At 41.5% G+C, this 24,150-nt stretch overlaps 1 protein-coding gene across 1 annotated transcript in view; it reads left to right on the plus strand.

The window, feature by feature from the left end:
- Positions 1–826: 826 nt before the first annotated feature.
- The window catches only part of CAND1 (cullin associated and neddylation dissociated 1), a 32,645-nt gene continuing 9,321 nt past the window's right edge, over positions 827–24,150 (plus strand). The window contains exons 1-7 of the mRNA XM_075495145.1: positions 827–1,141; positions 5,268–5,411; positions 17,093–17,247; positions 22,454–22,577; positions 23,010–23,266; positions 23,351–23,456; positions 23,966–24,111. Of these exons, the coding sequence (XP_075351260.1) occupies positions 1,074–1,141; positions 5,268–5,411; positions 17,093–17,247; positions 22,454–22,577; positions 23,010–23,266; positions 23,351–23,456; positions 23,966–24,111 (1,000 nt within the window). The 5' untranslated portion in view covers positions 827–1,073. The remainder of the gene's footprint in view (positions 1,142–5,267; positions 5,412–17,092; positions 17,248–22,453; positions 22,578–23,009; positions 23,267–23,350; positions 23,457–23,965; positions 24,112–24,150) is intronic.

Below are 24,150 nucleotides of genomic sequence, written 5' to 3' on the forward strand. Positions count from 1 at the left end.
TACACAAAAAAATTCTCTAAAAGGTGCCCTTTGGCTTCCAAGACCTCCAAAAGCACTCACACCACATTTTCAAGCTGCTTTCTGCAAACCACAACTGATGGAAGCATGCCTTTATTTACCAAGAAAATTAATTTTCACATCACCGCTTTTGGCTTCCCTCAGACATTTTTCAGAGCATGCTCAGCTATGAAGGTAGCCATCGCACGTGTACGAGAGGGCCTGGAACAGAAGCTGCAGCCTCTGTAACGCCAGGCTACGTCGCGGGTTTGTAATGGCCACAGCACAAAAAGCACCCTATCTGGTGCCCCAGGCAGGGCACGGACAGGCGCTCACAGCGTCGGCGAACCCTTCTGAGGTGGACAGCATCCACGTTTACTTAGGACCCCCTTCAGCCGGCTCGCTCTCCAGGTGAGCCGAACCCAGACGAGCCCTGCCCTCAGGGACGCCGACTGCCACCACCGCCCCGGCCGCAGCGCTCCAGCGCGGCGCCAACTCCCGGCTCCACATCCCAGCGGGCAACGCGCCGCGGAGGCCCCGCCCTCCCCCTAAACTACAAATCCCGACGTGCGCCGCCAATAGCCCCGGCCGCAGCGCGGGCGCAATGCACGCTGGGAAGCGTAGTCCTCGCCGGCCTTGCCGCCCGCTCCCGCCGTCAGCCCCCCCCTCCCGCCACTCTCCAACGGCGGCCTAAACTTCCCGCGCACGCTCTGCGCCACGTACGCTCTGGCGTCACACTGCCGCGGGCACCTCCCGCCCGCTCGCAGAGCCAATCAGAGGTGCCGGCAGCGCGAGGGGGCCCCTCTCGACCTTTGACCCGGCGCCGAGCGCGAGCGGCTGCCCGCCCGCCTCCCCGCCCCTCCCCTCCCGCCGTGTCAGCCGCAGCCGCAGGAGGCGGCGGAGCGCCCGCCTTCCCCCCGCCGCCCTCGCCCCCGCCGCCGGCCCCGGCTCCGGCTCGCCCCGCCGAGCGCCGTCCCCAGCAGCGGGCGAAGTGGAGCCGGCGAGGCCGGGAAGACGCCGCCTCCTCCTTTTCTCCTCCTCCTCCTCTCCCTCCCCCCCCGGCCGGGTCCGTCAACATGGCGAGCGCCTCGTACCACATCTCCAACCTGCTGGAGAAAATGACATCCAGCGACAAGGACTTCAGGTGGGAGCCACCGCCGCCGCCCCCCCCGCGCCCTCCGCCGCCCGCCCAGGCCCAGCCCCCGCCCCGCCCCGCCGCGCCCGCCGGCCCCGCGCCCGCAGGCCCCGCGCCGCCCTGCCCCCACGGCTGCCTCCGCGCCGGCCCCGGGCCTGGCGGCGCGGCTGTCAGGGCGGCGGCAGGTGCCGGGCGGCGGGGAGGCCTGCGGGGCCGAGCAGGGCCCGGTGCACCGAGGCCGGGCTGTGCCCGCCGCCGTGCCTCTCGGGGTGGGAGAGGGCCCCCCTCCCCGGGCCGCCCCTGCGGGGATGGGCGCGAATCTGCTGCGACCCTGGGAAGAAAGTTCCCGGGAGGGGAGCGCCTCTTCTCGCTGCCCGTGAAGGACGGGGCACGGCAGTGCCCGAAAGGCCGCGGCCTCCACGCGTCGTGGGCAGAGATCCCACGCAGGCGGGAGGAGCCAGGCGGTCGTCAGGTTTGCTGACCCGTGTGGGGCCAGGCGAGGGAGGAAGTCAGCGGTTCGGTTTCCGTCCTCGCTGATGCTCAAAAGCCGAATGGACGAAGCCCTGAGCAACCCGCTGTAGCTGACCCTGCTTTGAGCAGGGGGTGTGGGCGAGATGACCTCCCCGGGTTCCTTCCCAACCTCAAAAAATACGGATCCTGTGATTCTGCGAATAGGAGCAGGGAGGGCCACCCCGCACGGCGGGCTCGAACATCCTAAGCTCACATGCTTCCTGGATGCTGCGTCTTGTAGACAGAAGGGTTTTGTGCTCCTCGCTTAATTTGGAACCGCCTTTAAAAGTCTGTGCATCCAGAGGGAGAAGTCCAGTTAAGCCTTACGGGGACAGGACTGGTATATGTAATTCTGAGCTTTGGATCTGTCACAAGAACAGTACTATTGGATCATTTGCTTGCTTTGTAATAAATTTAATAACAGATAAAATGCAAACATTTGAGTATCGGAAAAGGAAATGGTATAAGTAAGCTATTAAAAACCAGCAGAGATGATACATTTACACAGTAGTTCTAGCAAAGCATTAGGTTAAAAATAATTATATTTCTTTGTATTGTGTGCAACCAGAAATTCACATTGGAAGCGTTTATTTGGCAAAGAGGGTGCATGAATACAGATGGGGAAGAGGCATAAAATATGCCTGGGTTTTGTTGCTTTGTTGCAGCATTACAGTGCTTAGTTTATAGTTAAAAGAACATGTTGACATCCAAACGAGTCTCTTGGTAATATATTAAAATCTAAAGGAAAACAGAGGTGATGATTAAATAACCATAGAGTTGGATTTTGAATAAACTTGTTTGCTTTTGACAAACTGTTGTAGTACTGGACACAGATGTGATAAATTTATGTTTTTTCATGTTGATTTCTTTCAGATTTGAGTAGCATGATATTACCTGGAGAATTTAGGCTAGAAATTTTGGAAGTAGAAAAAAAAATTGATTAGTCTAAAAAGAGACAGTCCAGAATTGCCTGATTTATTTAAATTGTACTAAAAATAGACTCAAACATTTTTTTCCTCTAAATGTTACTGAAGATTTTTTTACTTTTATCATGCTAATTTGTTTCTGTGGTTAAGTGAGCTTTCCATTTCGTGCTTATGGGGAGGATGACTTACAAAAAATTCTAATGGATTTGCAACTAAATACTGATTTTGATGAGTTTAAAACTTTCTGCATAGAAATGGTAGGTCACACCTACCAAATGCAGTTGTAGCAAGCACTTTTTTTCCCAGCTACGTGTAGTTAAAACTTGTTTTGTAGTTGCTTTAGGAGAGCACACTTTAGGAATTACCTGTTCTAGGAGCTTTGAACGACTTTGGAATTCTTGAATATTAAAAAAAAAATCATAGCATAGTTTAAATTCTGACTTTACAAACCATAAAAATGAGTTACAATAGACCTTTACAAACTGGCTGTTATGCAATAACACATTTTATGAAACTTTATGTGTATCGTGTATTTGCATAATGGATAAAATAGTATTTAGTACTAGTAATTGTAAGTGCATTTATTCTTAGATCATGTATATTTGAAGAGGGACAGTGTAGTTAACTTGTTGATATCGGGGAGCTAAATATAAACCACAGTTCAAGTAACCACTTTACTGTAAAATTTAATCCTCTGTTTTTTGGATAAACTGACTTGTCTGGTGGAAATGTTTGTGTCATTTATTGTTCGGAAACTTGGACTTAAATTCTAAAATGGGCAGTAATGTAAGGTGGCAGTTAACTGTGTGGCTGTGGGAGTAGTGTCCTCACTGGAGGAGGAGAATGACTGCTCTGAGTACAAGGTATGAGGAGCTGCTGACGTGCTGCTGCTTTGCACCAGGTAAAGTTTGATGCGCCTGAGGAGGAAGCAGTTGTGACTAAAGGCCACATCTAAACTACTCAAAATCATGTTTCTAAATACCAGCTACTTTAAACTAAAGTTGCCAGGCCTCCCCACACCATTGTGGGGTTTGGGTTTGTTTTGTTTTGTTTTTAATGGAGGAGTCCGCCAGGAGCACTCCTCAGTTGAAGTTGAGTGCAGAAGCTGCTGATGCACTGAGGATGTGCAAGCTCTGCTTAGTTTAGGAACTTGTCACAAGTAGCTGATTGTCACACGAGAACTTGTCACTCGTAAGGCTAGGAAATGGGAGCTATTGACCAAGGAAGTGAGGGGAGGCTATTAAGAAAGTTTAAGAAAAGGAGGTAAATATAGCAGTAACATGGAGACAGTTTTTGAATGTCCTAGTACTGGGTGACTTCGTGTATATCCCATCCTATCTGTCCATTACCTTTACTTACCAAGTAGCTTTTTTCCTTGCTGTGCTTAAAAGCTGATGCCATTCTCATTCATCATCTGTTTATGCACACATCTGGTTCCTGTCAGATTACAGGTTTGCTTCAGTGGGACTGTTGGAGTGAATGAAAAATGAGTGAGGTCTTATCTTAGAAACACCTTGAGACTATTAGACTAGAATTACTGTATTAAAAGACAGGACAAGTTGGGGTCCATTATGTGAGGGCAGGCATCTGGCATTTGTGATGCATATTAAGATTATGCAGAGTCTTGGCTTTCATTTTCAATAAAAAAGTATCTAGCATGTCAGGCTGGAGAGATAACCTTCCAAGTATGACCTGAGCTCAAGTGATGTCTGCTTGAGGCTGATGTGCCTGAAGTCCAAATGTCAGCCTTAACTGTTTAATTACAAACCATTTCTGTCTAGGGCTTTGAATGGGGGTTGGGATTGGTACTGAAGCCCATGGGATTCATAATTGAGTAATACGTCTGTATTGCTTCTTCTGAGAAGAGAGGACGCTTACAAAAGAAGAACAGATTGGAAAACAGACTTCAGAAGCAAAAGAAACAAAAAGCATAAAAGCAATATTTTTGGAAAGTCATTTCTCAGTATGTTCTTGTATTGGTGGATATGACAGTGTTATTGAATAGTAAATTAATTGATACAAAAGATGATTCTTTTTGCTTGATTATCAAGAATTAATCTTGGTCTTTAATGTGGCACCCTGATTGAAGGCTGGATAAATGTGATCAGCCGTTGTCTGGACTATAAACTAACTAGTCTGTATAGGGCAAGAAAATGAAAAGCACGTAAAACGTAGCTTCACTTTTATTTCTTCCTTCATTAATGTTTGGCTTTTGTGAATTTTATGGGAGAATGTTTGAAAAATTCTGTATTTTTCTTCTTGTTTAAAAGTTGTTTTAAAATAAATTCAGAGCAGAGATTAATTTTTTTTAAACAAACTTTAAAAAAAAATTGCCTGTTTTTTACAACATCAGCATAGCTAATGAAAGGACTACTTAAAATCCAGGAAAGTGTCAGTTTTTCTTTGTGGAGATCATTTGGAATGTAATGTAAACAGTGGAAGTAAAATACGTATCTGTTCTCATCAGGGAAGGATGATGGCCTAACTAAAAGTCATTGTCATTTTTTTAAATACAATTGTTCTCCTTTTTATTCTGTAACTAAAATAAATGCTACTTGCATCACAAAGCAGGTAACAGTAATCCAGTGTTAAATATGATTTATTTGATAACAAATGGTGGAAACTGAGAATCTTGAATTCTGAGCACTGTGAATAACCCGTATCCTTTTAGCAATAATTATCTGACTATCTTTTGTCAGGTTTATGGCTACTAATGACTTGATGACAGAACTACAGAAAGATTCTATCAAGCTGGATGATGACAGCGAAAGAAAGGTGGTGAAGATGATTTTGAAATTACTGGAAGATAAAAATGGTGAGGTGCAAAACTTAGCTGTCAAATGGTAGGTATTCTTTTTCTATGGTGTAAAGAATTGTGTAATGACTGAACAACATAAAGCACTTTTGAAAAACTTAAAGGACCACTGCTACACAAAATAATTGTGAAATTGATGTTCACAAAGGAACCCTTGTACTTGTAGGCTACCTGCCTTAATTGTAGTTTCTTACAGAACTATCTTTTGTTGACATTGCAGATTAACATTTGGGGTTTCAGGTGACAAATAGTGCATGCAGTCCTTGCTGAAAGTATATGAATGACATGCTTGTTCTTTAGTGACAATTCTTGAACACTAAATAGATTTTAAAAGATTATAATTCATTGGTAGTTGCCACATTGATATTTGACTGTGAGAAGATAGATGATGTGTAGGGGAAGAATTGTAGTATTGGGGTAGTTTTCAAGCAGAGATAAAAACATAAAAAGGCAAATACATGGTCTTGGTTATCAAATATGGAATTTACCTCTTCACTAACATTCAGAATACTACACTAATGGTTTTACATCCTTTACAGGAACTGTAAATGTTTTACTGCATTTCAGAGACTTCTGTTGCTTCAGTACCCTCTGTTGCTTCAGTACCCTCTCTTCCTCACTTTATTTAACTTTACATGTGGTGTGGCTTTTCCAGAGCATCCTTTGAAGAGGTGCTACGTTTATTATGACATACTTTTTGTACTTGGCCCTTCTGACTTTGTGTCCTTTAAGGAGGGCCTCTCTGTTAGGAAGCTTCTAGTGTTCCTGAGAATGTTTCTTGTTCATGAGCTCAGGGTTTTTTTTTAATATTCTATCTATGCTACTTATATTTCATGAGACATGGATTAAAGTAACTTACTACACAAGAGCTTGGGACAGCTTTGAAGAGAAGTTTCACACTGTGACTAGCTGAGTTTGTTTCAGCTTGTTATTCTTTACAGTTTGCCCTATCAGACTAGCAAAGCAGAAGATTAAAGCCTGTGTGTACATCTGCTTATGTACTTAGAAGCAGTGCTTGCTTCAGCTTCTGAAATGTTTTAAGTGATGGTAACCAAAACCTTTCACAGAGAAACTAGTTTAGGAATAGCAAGTTTCAAGCCAAAGTTTAGTATTAGCAGTATAGTAATATAATTGTCACTACTTTTTCCTACTCTCACCAGGGTTGCAGTGTTGTTAAAATGTCGTGTCCCCCCCCCCTTTTTTTTTTTAACAAACAACACAAAATGTCATGTTTCTCTTTAATTCAAACTTCTGAAATGTCAAAGTTCCTTGTGGTACAGCTTAAGTTCTGTGGCTCTGAAACAGATTACTTGTACTCAGTCAGAAGAATAGATTACTTTGAAACTTGGCTCAGGCTTAGAATTGTCTTTGTGTGAAATAGCATTTTGTGGAAGAGTTACGTTGCAGCATACATGCAGTACTCATCTTTAATGTACATCCTAAACTTACCCTGAAGTTTAGATTAATGCACATAGACACAGCTTATATATCACAATCTTTAATGGCAATGTTAGAATTTTGGACCTAAAGTACAAGTAATGTTTATTAAAACATTAAAGAAAAATTGCAAAGGGAAGAGAATGAGAAAATAGATGGCCACCTGTGTATGTATGTGTGCATGTGCACGTGTCCTGTTCTTTTCTTATTGACCATTCTTCTATTTTTAAAGTTTACTTTGACATACTGATAAAATTATTGGATTTAATTAAAATGGCAGGATCTACTTAAAGTTTGGAGTCTTTTCGAGAAATCCAAATAATGTTAAAGAACAGTATTAAATTTACTGTAATGGGACAAGAAACACGATGGAAAAGTTTTCAGGTAAATTGTGAACATTCATCTAGAATGTGTACATTCTTGAACGTATCAAGTTTTTTTTTGGCATCCCAGTCACTTGCAGATATGCTTTGAGGACAAAAAAAAACACCTTAAAAGAGTCTCCTCTTCTTAAGGCAGTTATACTCACGGTATTGTTCCATGACAGTTTTAATCCAGTCTAAGTTAACGCTGCTGCTACTCTGCTGTTCTCTCCCTCCTTGTCCCTTTTCTTGCACTGTTGCTTATCTGATTTTGTTGTAGACTGGTTTGGGGACTTAGTTTTCTTCTGGCTTAGTGCCAGAAGTGGGGCGTGAAGGATGAGAGACGTTGAACACTATTAGGCTGTAGTTTTTCTAAGACAGTTCAAGCCGATCTAAAGGCTTCCATCTACTACAACACTGGGTGTAAGCCTGATGCATTGCAAAGTTAAATTAAGCTAGGATATTTTTCTTGACTTTTTGGTTTTTAAATATATTGTGGTGTTGTACTTTACTTGTGTATTTCTGTTACAGATTTGCTGGCACTTTCAGCTGAGGAAAGCATAAATTAGATCTCTGTTAATTTAAATGCTCTGGTGAACGTTAGAGACTATCAGCAGGAACTTTCATCAGACTGGTACTCGATGACCCATTTAAGTATAGATTCCCTCTCTCATAGAAAAAGGATTTAAGACAATCCTGTATACCTTTGAATCTGTATTTGAGACAGATTTTTCTTTGAGGAAGGGAGGAAAGATTTGCAGTTTGTTAGGGGAGCTTCCTCTACAGGTAGATCAATGGAAACACTGTGAATGGCAAAGGTATTGATGACTCCTTGAGCAGGTAAGAATCTCTTGCAGAAGGATCACTCTTTCAAGGTTTGATTCTTGAGGTCACTGAACAGAGCAGATTTAAAACAACCTGGAGCAGCCTTAAAGCAGCATTTATTTTTAGACAAGTGTAGCATCAAGTAAGCAGTGTTCCTGGTTTTTCCTTATCTGCCGCTTGCTTTCACATTTGGGTAGGAAGGGCTCTATTGGTTAAAATGCTGATGGACTTGTTTCTTATTATCTCTTCGAAGCACACCTAGTGATTTTGTTCTTGATCCTTTCAGTTATATTACACTGTTGTTGGACAGGATAAAACATAGTGTTCTTTGGTTAGCAGAAGTTAGGTTGAGAGTTCATGGATATTTAGGTAGCTACCTTTCAAGATGATTGTGCAGTTCATTTCGGAATAAAAATGAAAATGAATGAGCTGCCTTAGTATTCTTTGGAGTAAAAGTCAACCTGCTCTAAGCTTTGACCCTACAGAAGGGAAAGGAGTGTATTAGTCAAGCTTCTGTTATTATAGGCAGTAGATGCAAACTAGGTCAGTAACTGCAGGTTGTTCACCTTGTTTTTCTTAAAAGCATATAAAATTTTAAATGTATTCTTGTTGTCTACATTTTTTCTGGAGGAGTTGTTTTTTGCTTCATGTGATAGTCATAGGCTGTTTTACGGTCAGCCAATGTAGAAAATGCTATTGGGCATTCTTACAGCATATTCTTAGTTTAAGGCTGTTAGTGTAGTCCAGCATGGTATCCTGTGCACCTCATGGCAGTCATAGTTATACTGCCTGTAGCTCTAGCCAAGATTATGGGCATCTGGATTAGACAAGCAGTATGGTTTGTCTAAGCATAGGTATTGTGTTGGATGGACTGTTTATTCTTCATTGCTGATAATGTTGGTAATGTTCTGTTGGCCCAAATTGCACATTAATTGTTTCCTATGTTCAGTGTTGCAGTTTAAGGATGAACTGCTTCTCATTTTGAGCAGTTATCTATAGTTTGATATTCTGCCATTTAAACCTATACTTACAAATTTTTATTGTTTTACACTGTAAAATGTTTCCTGAAACCTGTAAAAACCCAAACAAATGCACATATATGTATGGGAAGAAAAAGTAGGATTAAAGTAAGTACTTTCAGCGATTCTTCCCTTGTGATACTGTAGTTTCTCTGCATTTATCAGTGTGACTTCTCTGGGCAGTAATTCAATATAGGGAACCCTGCTTGATGCTGCGAGTGTGAGTCATTAGTGCGAACAGGATGATGCACATATTGGCTGTTGTGTGGCTGATCCGGTTCAGCAGCTTTAAAGCATTTTAGATGCTGTGGTAATACACTGCTGCACATCACGCTATGCTGGTGATTTGAATATTTTTTTTTTTTTTTTTTATTTGTGAATTCTAACTCTTCTTTGTAAGTAAATGTGCTTATCTGAGAGCTGTTAAAATATTCCAGTTTGAGACTATAATTGATTATGAGTTGGTGTCCCTCTTCCTAATAAGGGGCTACACTATGAACACCTTTATTTTCAAATTTATGTAACTTAAAGGAAACAGTGTGTTATAGCCACTGTTTATTTCTGTAGGCAGCGGAATGAGCTTTTGACTTCAGGAGAAACTGGACACAAATTATTGGCTAGTGAAAGGGAAAAGATCAGAGCACTTGAAACAACATCTGAAACTGCCTCAAAATGTATAAAATACATCCTTAGGTGCAAAAGCTTTGTGTTCAGAACTGATTTTATAAAGGAAGGTTATAGTTTATGTTCAACTTCTGATAAGCTTGGTTTGTAATCTGGGACTAATAATAAGGTCTATAAGTGATATCTACTGATTTTAAAGGCCAGAAAAGCTTGAGGCAGTCTGTTTTAAAATTTACTTCATAGTTAGTATGTCAGCTTTATTGAACTAATAGGCTGAATAAATAGGACTGAAGACGCTAATTCAGGTAAAATCTGGTTTAACACTTTCTAAAAACTGTAATTTCAAGTGTTTGTGTGAATGTCATTTCAGTGGTTTGGTCATCTTCAAAACATCAGCAAAAAAGCATTTCCTATACTTAATTGAGATGGATCTAATTGACCAGCCTTTGGTGTGATTATTTTACTCGTAGGTTACACTTGAAAAATAAACATATTTAAATCAGAAGAATTTAGTAGTTGTTCAATAGTTTGGGTTTAAAAAAAAATCCTTACCATCATTTCAGATGTTTTCACTTATGGAACAGCTGTTTTTTGGTGGAGGTCTGCTTCTGGTCTGTCAAAGTTGATGTGTAAAAGGATGGTGTCAGCTGCAGATCTCTAGGAAGTGGAAGATAGATTTTCATAGAGCTGCACAAGTCATTGCAAACTGCAAAAAGCAGAAGACATGACCTTTCTAGCAGTGAAAGAAGGGATGATATTGCCGCCTGGAATCTCACCAATGAGATAGCAAATTCATTCGCAACTGATCAAAAGCAAACTTTCAAGATTGCTACCCTGAAGACTTCCCACATTTTTGAAGGGATACTGTTACTCGGTTTTGTATGAATATGCTGAATTCCATAATTGTACATGTTCTTGTTCCTGCTTCCTAATGCTTCTATTTACAGTACTTCTGTTGGAGCATGCAGCATTACAGATGTGAAATGGTTTCTATAGATTCTGCACTCACACCTTTGTATACAGTAGTCTGTTGACTGAAACGCACAGGGAGTTTCTCTGGACTACTGTGGACAGTCATCATGCCTTGGAATTCTGATTGTTTCTGTTCTAGGTGATTTGTGCTTGTGTCGCTTGCAAAACAATTTACTATGCGCCAAGGGTAGACGAGTGCAACAATGCTGTGAGTAGCTGCTCACTGGCAGTGGTGTGTATTTGAAGAGAAACTAGTGATGTGTCCGTAAAATGCTGTGAAGGGAAGGCTTAGCTGAAGAGTGAAATCAAGTTGTAGAGAAAGCTGTGAGCTTTTTGAGCAACTGGAGAAAATGTTTCAACTTTTAGGAATGCAGTCAGGGATGGCTTGATGTATTTGAGTCTAGGAGATAATTCTTGGTAATAATCTGTGTGTTGGCAAATGCTTGTGTACAAATTTATCAGGAATTTGTCCGTTGGAGGAAAAAGGTCTTTATCAGTATCAGTGTCCAGAAATTATTTTAATAAGATTGCAGTATTAATTTAACATGATTGAAGCATGACCAGATTTGGTTATTTAGAAGACCAGGTAGATATGGTCTTCCAAACCCCTACTCTCAGGGGTTTAGTAGCTGTAGAGATGGTTTGATGGAATCTAAAGATTCCAGTACAGTGCCCTTTTCCTAAATTAAAGGGCAGTGCCAGGTTGGGGCCTGAGGTTTGGCTGCTTTTTAACAAAGGGTGCTCTGTCAGAGCTGTTCATTTCTGCAGGAGTAGGTGTACCTGCTGAAGCAAGTGAGAAACCATACCATTACGTCTTTGTTTCTGTGCACTTAAAAGGGCTTATTTTTATGCCTTTTATCAGATACCAGCCAGTATCTCAACAGTTTTCTTGAGATTATCTGTATGCTGTATCTTCTAGAAGTGTTGCACTGCAGGTTTTTTTTGTATTTATTTTTAAGATATCTGTGTATCTCTGTAAAATGACTAAATTGCAGTCCTCCTGAATTTGTGGCATTGTGATGATCATAATGCATCGATTTCGGATGTCTGTGGCCTAATTTGGCTAATGTCAAATTAGTTCCAAGTTTTGTGCCTTAACAAAACTGAGTTGTGTGTGATATTTCAGTGCGTGGTTTTGGTAAATATGTTTTGCCTTTGCTGCCTTTTTTTTTTTTTTTTAATTCCCAAATTGCCAGTATTCTCAGCAGGTTTTACCACATGAGTAGGGTGATGGTGGGTAAGGAGGGAAGGAAACCAAGCAGGTTACAGTTTGTGAAGGAAGGCGTGGAAAGCGGTAGGTGTGATTGTCTTGGGAACTGCATATTCCTGGGTGTTAATCTAACTGCTGTGCCTCGAGTGCAAACCATTCTGAGTTAATGGGGGTGAGGCATTACTAGCATGGCCATTAAAAGAGAAGCTCTGAAGTTTGCCTAACATGGTGACAGACCACTAATGCCAAAACTTTGAAGCTTACTCTGGTTACTATTGTATTGTAGGTCACGCTTAGTGCTTGAATGCAAGGGCTTGCTTTATATAATAGATAAATCTCCTTTGTCCATGTCCTCCTTCTGTCTGTGCTTCTTGCTTGCTGCCTTTTGGTTCTGTTGGGCATTTTTTATGGTAATTAGCTCCTGCCGCTGTGAACTGTTGGACCTGGGAAAGAAGGGCAGCGGCAGTGGGGTACGTACAACAGGTTTTGGGATGGAAGATGTATTTTGGTTTTGTCCTACTGTATAGAGCCATGTCTGCTAGCTGTCCAAGAGGGGAGGCCATAGATCTCAGCCCTTTGAGTCCAACTGGAATTACTGGCTTGCAGTCTTCTGAATCTGAGCCTAGTCCTCCTGTCTAGCTCCCTCTGACAGCTAGCTATGTGTAACGGTTTAGTTTGAGCTGTTGGAACACTGTCTTTTTTTTTCCAGGAGTGGAGAAAATGGGTGACCAGATCGGGTGGAACAATGATTTTTGAGGGGCTACAGTTGTCCTGTGGTTTGAGCTATATGGTGGAGAGGGATGGCTTTGGAATGACTGAGAGGACTTCTAAGGCAGGAAGTGTGAAAGGTGTAGGGAACTCCAAGTGTTTGGGAGCCTTTGTAGCAGGAGGAATGGAAAACTTGATGCTCTGAGACTGAAGAGAGGACTGAGTTTCAGAAGAACTTGGAACATGTGGGTTTGGATTTACCCTGTAGGTGCTTCTAAACTGTGTTTGACCAGACTGTCGTGGTTCCCCCTGCCCCAAAGGACAATTGCTCTGACCAGAAGTGAGGATTGCTAAAGTGACTTGTTCAAAATGAGCAAATTCATTGTCAAGTTTGACTATACGTTCAGAAGTCAACTTGGTATGATCCAAGGTGCCAAGTCACCTTAAAAAATGGTGAGATAATACAAAGCATGTATAGGTCAACAAGTAAAATTAATACAAGATAACATTTCCTTGTTAACAGCACTTTGGAATTAAGCTACTCATCCTCAGATCTCCACTGCTAAAGCAAGGCAGGAGTTGGTCTTTTTTCCCCAGCAGTACCAGCAAGGTAGTAAACGTGGGGTTTCTTGCTGTCATTCTTGGCAAATACAGTACTAAGCTCCTCAACTAATGTCAGTGCCTTTATGCTGAATGCCATAGCCTCGAGCCTTTCCTTCTGAATAGTGATCTCTGACCTGTGTATTCCCTTGCAGCTGCCTGGCTGACAGTTTTATTAGCCAGTAGTGAACCCAGGTTCCAGCTGTGTTCTTGGAGAGTTAGGCTTAAACTCCAGAGCCATTTCCAGTAAAACAAGAAAAACCGTTTTGCTTGTCATCTTGTACATTGTGTGCTTGTCTCTCAATACATATAAATTAAGAAAGGAACTCTCCTTTAGACTGTACAGACTCAAGAGTGGTTTTTTTCTGTCTTAAAACACTTGTGGGTTTCTGTTATACAACAATGTGGGAATTAGATGATTTAAGTACTAAGTGTTAAAGTAAGATTTTGCATGAGTGGCATAACTTAATTTGGATTTTGGACTATCTACTTTCAGAATACTAGTCTTCATTTGAGAGCTTAGTATCTTGCTAGCTTGGACAGAATTTCTGCTTGCCTATAGATTATTCCTCCCCGGTTTTGTGCAGTTGACTTAATGCCTGTGCTTTTTTTAATGTGAAACTTGCTTTCAATTCAGAATAATTTTCAAAATCTTATGAAATAAAACCAAAACACTTTTTTTCCCCATTGTAATCACTAAGGTCTGAAAGTAAGTACTTTGCATCCAGATAGTTTCTTTCCAGTAATCTGGTACAATTAGAATATGATGTATTGGATTTATTAATTTTACTAGAGCTTCATACTGATATTTCTTAATCAGGGTTTAGCTCTGTACCATGATCTGGCAACTCCATTATTACATTGTACAATCAAATGTATGAAGTTGGAAGTTCTCTTCCCACCTTTTTCCTAGTGTTTTGAGCTTGTTTTGTTTTTGTAAAGTGCTTTGAAAGGCTACTTTTGGGGAGGGGAAAAAATATTTACCCTTGTATATCAAACTAACTTGTGGCTGAACTGTTTTAAAAGTCTGATAATTCCTATATGTTTCAAATCAATGAAAATTAATCAGTGCAAATTAATGTATTACAACTTTCCATATATTACTATTTTTTTCTAAGCGTGGGAAAACAGTCCATCTTTGGACAGCATACTCCCTTTGCACTTGACAAGGAGTTAAACTAGGCAACTTCTAGTTGAAAGTTGTTTTATTAATTATGTTAGTCTGTTTTACAAATAATTTCATCATCTGCTTGTAAAACTTCTGCATACTTCTAATGTTTCAATAAGGTTGTGACCACATGATCCTGAACCGTTGCAGTCTCAAAAGTCTGACATACTTGTACCGAATAGTGGCATATATTTGAAAATTTAAACTTTGCTTTGCTTTCTTGATCTTAGTCTTGTTTTGATAACAAGTTAGTCGTTCATTTTTCCTCTAGGGTTTCAGTTTGACTTCAGCTCACCAAAATTAGTGTTTACTAACCCTATAGATATAACTTTCGTCTCAGTTAGCTTTGCTAGAATCAACTTTAATGAAAAGCAGATGTATACAGTATTAAAGTTCAGTGTGTAAAAAAACTGAAGTTTATAGGGAGGCACTACATTCTAATGTAGTCCTAATATAATCAGTTTATGATTCGCTTTAAGATGCTCCTTTTTCTGCATTTGTTCATACATTGATTTCCACGTATTTCAGTTTTATATTTCTGATTTATAGAGAGGTTGTCTGTGTACATTGTGTATGATGTTGAAGGGCAGATACAAAATTTGGACTCTCCCTTGCAAGCCACAGAAACATCCATGATTTCTGGTCTAGAATGCTTGGCTCTGTCAGTTGCAGTAGGAGACGTGGCCTCTTAGCTCAGCACTTGAAATCACTTCAATGCTCTCTGTCCTCACAGCACAAATCTGATGGAACCATTGCACAGGCTCACTTTGACTTCTGTACTGCAAGTTGGGCCCTGACTTTCATAAAAACAGCAACAAAACTTAAGCTTTTGAAAAATGCTTCCTAAAAATTAACAACTTTGTGCGTGTCTTTCCACTCCTCAAAATCTTAACCAGATTGTTTTGATACAAAGGGCTTACTTAATATCCTCACACTTTACTGCTCATCAAAGTTCACACTGAGAACACACATGTAAAGTCTCTTGAAAATGCTGAAGCTGAATTTGATGGTGATGTGTATAACTTGAAGTGTGTTTCATAGGAGGAAAAACATTGAGGTGCCGTTGAGAGTCAGGCTGTAGGATTTCCTTGGCGGGACATCTGGAGCAGCTGCAAAACAGCTGGAGGATGGTCTGTGCACAAGACCAAGTCAGAATGCTATTCATTATCCCTTTGATTCAGATGGAAGAGAAAATAAATAGTAGTTTTCTGGAGATACTAGAATAGTAGTTTTCTGGAGATGGTGTTTCTGTTAATTCTGCTGGTAGGCTACACTTCCAGTTCACGATTCCAATATCTTCTGTAGATGGTCCTCACTACTGCGGTCTCCATTCTTGCCTCAAGCCATTGCTTTTTATCCTATGTGACGGTTGCACACAGCTTCTTGTCCTCCTGCCCTCGCTTCTGTCGGGGTCAGTGCAGAACCTAAGCTTGGTAGAACTTTTGCTTCATGTCACATCTCACCTCTAGCATTGATGTCTCATTAGTAACCACACTTTCTTGATTGGATAGTAATATTATAGATGTTACCACAGAGAATTAAAGAGAGAGTAGCTGGCAAGATCAACACACAGAGAACAGAAGCTTACAATACAAAGGAGCTATGTCTTTCAGAGTAGTTACTGTATGCGTAGGTTAACTGTGCTGGTTTTTTGATGGAACGTGGTAGGAATGGCTATAGCACAGCTTGTAACACTTTTTTCAGAATTTGGTCTTTGTTGGTAATGTAGTATGTTTGAGGGAGTTGAATTAGAATAAAATATTCAGTAATTTAAAGTCTTTCAAAATTAATTTCCCATTTCTGAGATGCTTTGTCTGAAGGCAGGTGTTTTAAAAATAGGGAGAAACTAAATAAGGAAATTTGGAGTGAGAAGTGGGAGGGGTAGTAGGAGAAAGAATAAGTTCTTGAAGCTGCTCTTATGGAGGTTTTTCACAGGTGAATGGAAGGAAGTAGAGACAATATAAGGCTCTGTTTTTGCATAACTTCCCTTTTGGAACAGAACATGAACAATGGAGAGATGCTGAAAGTTGGTGATAGGGCTAGGAAGATGGTGAAGGGTGCTGTGTTTCTTAGCAATGAACTAGACTTTACTAGGACATCTGCGGTTTTAGTATTTTGAACAAATGGGAGCATTTGACAAATGAATACAAGATTGTTATGATCCTCAAAAGAGTTGGAATGACTAAAAACTCACAATACAGAGGAAGGAGAAGAAATGTTACTATGTGCTGCATGTATAGTGGTGCTTGGAGTCTGCATGAAGGAGGGCATGCCATGTCACTGTTTTTTATTTTACTGTTTGCATTCTGTTAAGGAAGGCGCTCTAAGGTATAGAATGAGTCTGAGTCTATATGAGATTGAATCCAAGCTTTGTGTAGAATAAAGATGCAGTAATTAAGAAGGTTGCTTATTTGTCTGTGAAGTAAGCAGACACTGATGGTCAAGCACATGAACTGATGGCTCTGACTAGGTACCTTTTGTTATAAATCGTGGCGTTAAGTGAGAAGTAAGAGGGACTCCGGTTTTGAGACTGAAGCAGAACAGCCATGCAAAAACAGTTTCCACCACTAGATAAAAAACATGTTCTACGCCAGTATTTTGTTACCAGATGTTTGGAGACAGGTTACCAACCCAACCAGTTGAAGGTTTTCAAATTTTAAAAATTCTGCTTTATATTGCTACCAAAACCAACCTTAAGTTTGTGACTTGAATGCAAAATACTGAAATAAAATGAGGGGTTTTATTTAAGGTTGCAGATTTAATACTTTTCTTCTGTTTATACAGCCTTGGCCCTTTGGTGAGTAAAGTGAAGGAATATCAAGTGGAAACCATTGTAGATACCCTCTGTACAAACATGCTTTCAGATAAAGAACAGTTACGTGACATTTCAAGCATTGGCCTTAAAACTGTGATTGGAGAACTCCCCCCAGCTTCCAGTGGTAAGGCATTTTGTACTCAAGACTATCTAGTTTTATTGTTTCATTACTAATTAAAAAAATGCAAAAGCTGGGTCCTTTAGTGAAGAGGATTCAGTTCATTTAACATTGGAACTAATTTCTGTCAGAGGAAAAATGTATGGCACAAATATCCTTTTAGTTTCTTTTTCTCTGACTGTATTTCCAGATTTTACTAGTTTAAAAACTATTTTTACTGAGGAATTGCATTAATGTGGAAAACAAACTTACAGTATATGAACTTCGGTATAACAAATTGAGTGTAAAAGCTCCTATTTTAATAACTGCCTGGTGGAACATTTCTAGGCTGTAGTAATAGCTAAATCTCATCTTGCTTTTTGATTGATAGTATACTATAAAATTGATTATAACTTGGATGTTTTTCTTCAATGATCTGATTTCTTGTCTCAGTTTCTGGTAAGTACCAGTTTTGGAAAGTACCTTGTGTTTCTAACAATTGCCTGTTAAATTACTGAAATGCTTAACTGCAGTTTTAAATGAAGGCAGTCTTTCCTCCAAAAGAGATAGTAATGATGAACAGCTCATCAGTTAATGGCATTACTTTTTTATTCAAGTGCTTTTCAGATACCGTAGTGTAGGATACGAATGAGAATAGAGAAGTGATTAAAAAGGCTTTGGAAATGCAGTTTTTAGAGACTGAGGTTTCTTAAATTAAAAAAAAAAAAAGCTCTGATTTTAACATCCTTTATTGAAAGTCCACATGTAAAGCTTGCTTTTATCAAGCAGTAGTGAGATGCGTAAACTTTAAATAAATAACTACTTTTAAGTAAATCAGTTTAAGCTCTTATTCTTTTGTTTGCCTACACAAAACAAAAGGAGACTTTGGGGTGGAGGTAAAGCTCAAACAAAAATGTAGCAAAATCTTTCAATATTACTAGTATTCTTAATACGAAAGGAACCTAGGTGTTATTTCTTGCTCTCAACTCAAACATAGATTGTTGTCTTTTTTCTTAGCCTCTATGGTAACACATTTGACCATCCAATTGTTATGTTTAGTCATATAGTTAAGAATAAGCCATAAATATATATAAACTAGATTTAATGATACTAATTTCACATCAACAGATGATCGTTAAGAATGACATTAATTTCACATCAGAATTCCCAAAGTGTGATTAAAAAAGCTTCACGCAAATGAAGATGAGCTCTAGCCATTGGGTAGCTGTTACCATGACATGAGTTTCTTCTCTTCTCATAATTACTCTGAACAATGTTAGACAGTTGTGGGATGGGGGAACTGTGGAGTTGTGGTAAAGACATTTTTACTTGAATTTTATAATAGTTTGGGTATACATTCCCCCCCCCCCCCCCCCCCCCCCCTTTCTCAAATGTTTCAGCAGTATTTTAGGTACTTATTATTTAAGTAGCTTCTTGTGCAAAATAATTTTATTTTGCTTTTTCGTTATACACCTGTTCTTTAGAGGTGGCTCTGTCTACTTCTGTGCTTCCCCTTACCTTTTAGTTTATTCCTTTATTTTTACCTATAGTCCTTTCATTTATTGCTCTAGACTTGTCTCGGCCTTCCCTTTCCATTGCTTGCCCTGCCAAAAGCAGTGTCCTTTCTGTTGTATATACCTTATGGGATAATTAAGAAGCCCTCCTTCTGAGTATGTTTCTGCATAGGTAGTCTTTCAGCTCTAAGGTAGTCTTTCAGCTCTAAGGTAGTCTAAGGTAGACATAGGTAGTCTTTCAGCTCAGTCTTTCAGCTCACTCATGGCTCCGTGGCTGGTGTCATCGCCACGGATTTGGTTTTTTTGACAACAGGATGGCCTACACAGCACCGGGTTTGCTGGTGTCTGATGGGATTCATCTTTCTCAAAGGGGAAAGAGAATCTTTGCTCAGGAACTTGCGGGGCTCATCGACAGAGCTTTAAACTAGACTTGAAGGGGGAGAGGGATAATATCAGGCTTGCCCGAGGGAAGCTGAGGGACGACGTGCCACGGTTAGGGGGAGAGGGTGCCAGCGAGGGCACTCAGCCTTGTCTGAGATGTGCGGGGTACGCTGGGGCACAGCCGAAGTCGAACAGAGTTGAGCTAGGGGATACTGAGGCAATAGGAGCCAAGAGGGAAATGCCAGTGAAACGCCTCAAAGCACGTAAGGGGTGTTCTTCTATGAAGGAAACACTGACGACAGCCCAGCTGAAGTGCCTCTACACCAATGCACGCAGCATGGGCAACAAGTAGGAGGAGTTGGAAGCCATTGTACATCAGGAAAACTATGATATGGTTGCCATCACGGAAACGTGGTGGGATGACTCGCACAACTGGAGTGCGGCGATGGACGGCTATAAACTCTTCAGGAGGGATAGGCGAGGCAGGAGAGGTGGTGGGGTAGCCCTATACGTCAGGGAGTGCCTGGATAGTTTAGAGCTCGATGATGGTGATGATAGGGTGGAGTATCTATGGGTCAGAATCAGGGGGAAGGCCAACAAGGCAGATATTGTGGTGGGAGTCTGTTACAGACCACCCAACCAGGATGAGGAGACTGACGAACTATTCTATAAGCAGCTGGGAGAAGCCTCACGATCGCTAGCCCTTGTTCTTGTGGGGGACTTCAACCTACCGGATGTCTGCTGGAAATACAATACAGCAGAGAGGAAACAGTCTAGGAGGTTCCTGGAGCGTGTGGCAGATAACTTCCTGACACAGCTGGTGAGCGAGCCAATGAGGGAAGGTGCCCCACTGGACCTCTTGTTCACCAACAGAGAAGGACTTGTGAGCGATGTGATGGTTGGGGGCCGTCTTGGGCAGAGTGATCACGAAATGATAGAGTTTTTGATACGTGGAGAAGCGGCAAGGGGGGTCAGCAAAACTGCCACCTTAGACTTCCGGAGGGCAGACTTCAGCCTGTTTAGGAGACTGGTCGAGAGAGTCCCCTGGGAGGCAGCCCTAATGGGCAAAGGAGTCCAGGAAGGCGGGACATTCTTTAAGGAGGAAGTCCTAAAGGCACAAGAGCAGGCTGTCCCCAGGTGCCGAAAGACAAGCCGGCGGGGAAGAAGACCGGCCTGGCTGACTAGAGAGCTCTGGCTTGAACTCAGGAAAAAGAGGAGAGTCTACGACCTCTGGAAGAAGGGGCGGGCAACTCAGGAGGACTACAAAGGTGTAGCGAGGCTGTGCAGGGAGAAAACTAGAAGGGCCAAAGCTGAGCTAAAGCTCAATCTGGCTGCTGCTGTAAAAGACAACAAAAAACACTTCTTCAAATACATTAGCAGCAAAAGGAGAGCTAAGGAGAATCTCCAGCCCCTAGTAGATGGGGGAGGAAACACAGTGACCAAGGATGAGGAAAAGGCTGAGGTACTTAATGCCTTCTTTGCCTCAGTCTTTAATAGCAGGGCCAATTGTTCTCTGGGTACCCAGCCCCTGGAGTTGGAAGATAGGGACGGGGACCAGACTGGAGCCCCCATAATCCAGGGGGAAATGGTTAGTGACCTGCTGCACCACTTAGACACTCACAAGTCTATGGGGCTTGATGAGATCCACCCGAGAGTACTGAAGGAACTGGCAGATGTGCTCACCAAGCCCCTTTCCATCATTTACCAGCAGTCCTGGCTAACTGGGGAGGTCCCTGCTGACTGGAGATTAGCAAATGTGACGCCCATCTTCAAGAAGGGCCGGAAGGAGGACCCGGGGAACTACAGGCCTGTCAGCCTGACCTCGGTGCCAGGGAAGCTGATGGAGCAGATCATCCTGAGTGCCATCACACGGCAGGTAGAGAATAACCAAGGGATCAAGCCCAGCCAGCATGGGTTCAGGAAAGGCAGGTCCTGCTTGACCAACCTGATCTCCTTCTATGACAAGGTGACCCGCCTAGTAGATGAGGGAAAGGCTGTGGATGTTGTCTATCTAGACTTCAGTAAAGCCTTTGACATGGTTTCCCACAGCATTCTCCTGGGGAAACTGGCTGCTCATGGCTTGGACAGGTGTACTCTTCGCTGGGTAAAGAACTGGCTGGATGGCTGGGCCCAAAGAGTGGTGGTGAATGGAGTTTACTCCAGTTGGCGGCTGGTCACAAGTGGTGTTCCCCAGGGCTCTGTGTTGGGGCCAGTTCTGTTTAATATCTTTATCAATGATCTGGAAGAAGGGATCGAGTGCACCCTCAGTAAGTTTGCAGATGACACCAAGCTGTGCGGGAGTGTTGATCTGCTGGAGGGTAGGAAGGCTCTGCAGAGGGACCTGGACAGGCTGGATCGATGGGCCAAGGTCAATTGTATGAGGTTTAACAAGGCCAAGTGCAAGGTCCTGCACTTGGGCCACAGCAACCCCATGCAACGCTACAGGCTTGGGGAAGAGTGGCTGGAAAGCTGCCTGGCAGAAAAGGACCTGGGGGTGTTGGTTGACAGCTGCCTGAATATGAGCCAGCAGTGTGCCCAGGTGGCCAAGAAAGCCAATGGCATCCTGGCTTGTATCAGAAATAGTGTGGCCAGCAGGAGTAGGGAAGTGATTGTGCCCCTGTACTCGGCACTGGTGAGGCTGCACCTCAAATACTGTGTTCAGTTTTGGGCCCCTCACTCCAAGAGAGACATTTAGGGGCTGGAGCGTGTCCAGAGAAGGGCAACGAAGCTGGTGAAGGGTCTGGAGCAGAAGTCTCATGAGGAGCGGCTGAGGGAACTGGGGTTGTTTAGCCTGGAAAAAAGGAGGCTGAGGAGAGACCTTATTGTTCTCTACAACTACCTGAAAGGAGGTTGTAGAGAGGTGGGGGTCGGTCTCTTCTCCCAGGTAACAAGTGATAGGACAAGAGGAAATGGCCTCAAGTTGCACCAGGGGAGGTTTAGACTGGATGTTAGGAAATTTTTCTTCACTGAAAGGGTTATCAAGCATTGGCACAGGCTGCCCAGGGAAGTGGTTGAGTTACCATCCCTGGAGGTATTTAAAAGACGTTTGGATGAGGTGCTTATGGACATGGTATAGTGGTGGTCTTGGTAGTGTTAGGTTTACGGTGGGACTCAATGATCTTAAAGGTCTTTTCTAACCTATACGATTCTGTGATTCTGTAATGCAGAGAGTACGTTAGATTAGCAAACAAACTGGCTGTTCAAGCTTGTTTTGTTGGGTGGGAAAAGCTTCTTTATGTTGAGATCAGGTTGCTTTACATAGTCACAAACATGATCTCTGGTGTTAAAAACTGGTTTTTTTTAATTATGAAAATGCTGAGGTTTTGTCGTACTTTCAGGTTCTGCATTAGCAGCTAATGTTTGCAAAAAGATCACAGGGCGACTCACTAGTGCTATAGCCAAGCAGGAAGATGTGTCTGTTCAACTGGAGGCACTGGATATCATGGCTGATATGCTGAGCAGGTAAACATCCCTCTTCCAAAATGCTGGTGAATGCTGATAAATACTCCTTAAAGCTTGAACTTGAATTTTCCAAATGTTAAATTTAAATTACTTTAAGTTGTGTGAAATAATATGGTAAGGTATTAAGTATAGGTGACACTTCATTTAGGAAAAAAAAAAAAGTGAATGTATGGAAGATAAGTTCATTGATAGATAGATTACTTTATTATTTAGTCTTCTGAGAACTATAGTTTTAAGCTTATTTTAATGTTTATTGCTTTGAGGGTATATTTTAAACTCATTTCTTTTTTTAAAAGTTCCAAAAGCTTAAATTTAAAGACTTAATTGGAATCTTTGTGATGTTTTGGGAATATTTAAAGGAATTGTTGTACAGTATATGAACAAAGTTATCTAGATTCAATTGGTTTGAGTTTGTGTTTTGTCTGTTTTAAGGCAAGGAGGACTGCTTGTTAACTTCCATCCTTCAATTCTGACCTGTCTGCTCCCCCAGCTGACTAGCCCCAGACTTGCTGTGAGGAAAAGAACCATCATTGCTCTTGGTCACCTGGTTATGAGTTGTGGCAATATGGTTTTTGTTGACCTCATTGAACATCTGTTGACAGAGCTGTCTAAAAATGATTCCATGTCAACAACTAGGACCTATATACAGTGTATTGCTGCTATCAGTAGGCAAGCAGGTCATAGAATAGGTAAGAAAAATATATGAATTATCTGTAACTTTAAAAGTTTTTTAGATTAGAATAATTACTTTAATAATTTTTTCCTCTTACCAGGTGAATATCTTGAGAAAATAATTCCTTTGGTTGTAAAGTTTTGTAATGTAGATGATGATGAACTACGAGAGTATTGCATTCAAGCCTTTGAATCCTTTGTTAGGAGGTAAGTTATTCTTTGGGTACTTATTTCAGGCTTTCTTAAGATCTAATAGTGGGCCATTTGGTTGTAAGCTGTCAAGAGACAGTCTCCTTGGTACAAAATATTTTCGCAGGCTTTGAGCTGGAACTGTTCCTATAACTGTCTTGTAGCTTAACTGATAAGCAGTATGTTATGTCTGTACTTCAGAAACTTTTTACTGTGCGTTGCTAGTTACGTAAACAGGAGAGGGTGGAAGTGTTCTAATAATATTTGTCATCCAACAATGGTGACAAAAAATTGATATCCAAATGCATATCTTGGTCCTCCGCAACCTTCCAGTCTAGCAGATCCAGTTACATAGTAGCATTGCCCTTTCTGACCTGCCTTTCTGAATTTCTGTAATTCAAATGGATGCATTGATGGTACTTGGTTTGGCTAATGTCTCCAAAGTACAGTATGTGGCATGAAGTCTTTTAGAAATATTTTAATTCTTCAAAGTAATTTGACATTGATTGTATTTTTGTATTACACAGATGTCCTAAAGAAGTTTATCCTCATGTATCTACTATTATAAACATTTGTCTTAAATATCTTACCTATGATCCTAATTACAATTATGATGATGAAGATGAAGATGAAAATGCTATGGATGCTGATGGTGGTGATGATGATGATCAAGGTATTTTCTCTTTTTGGTTTGGGGGAGAGGAAGAGCTTG

The sequence above is a fragment of the Mycteria americana genome, chromosome 1 (assembly GCF_035582795.1).
Source record: "Mycteria americana isolate JAX WOST 10 ecotype Jacksonville Zoo and Gardens chromosome 1, USCA_MyAme_1.0, whole genome shotgun sequence".
Taxonomy (NCBI): Eukaryota; Metazoa; Chordata; class Aves; order Ciconiiformes; family Ciconiidae; genus Mycteria; species Mycteria americana.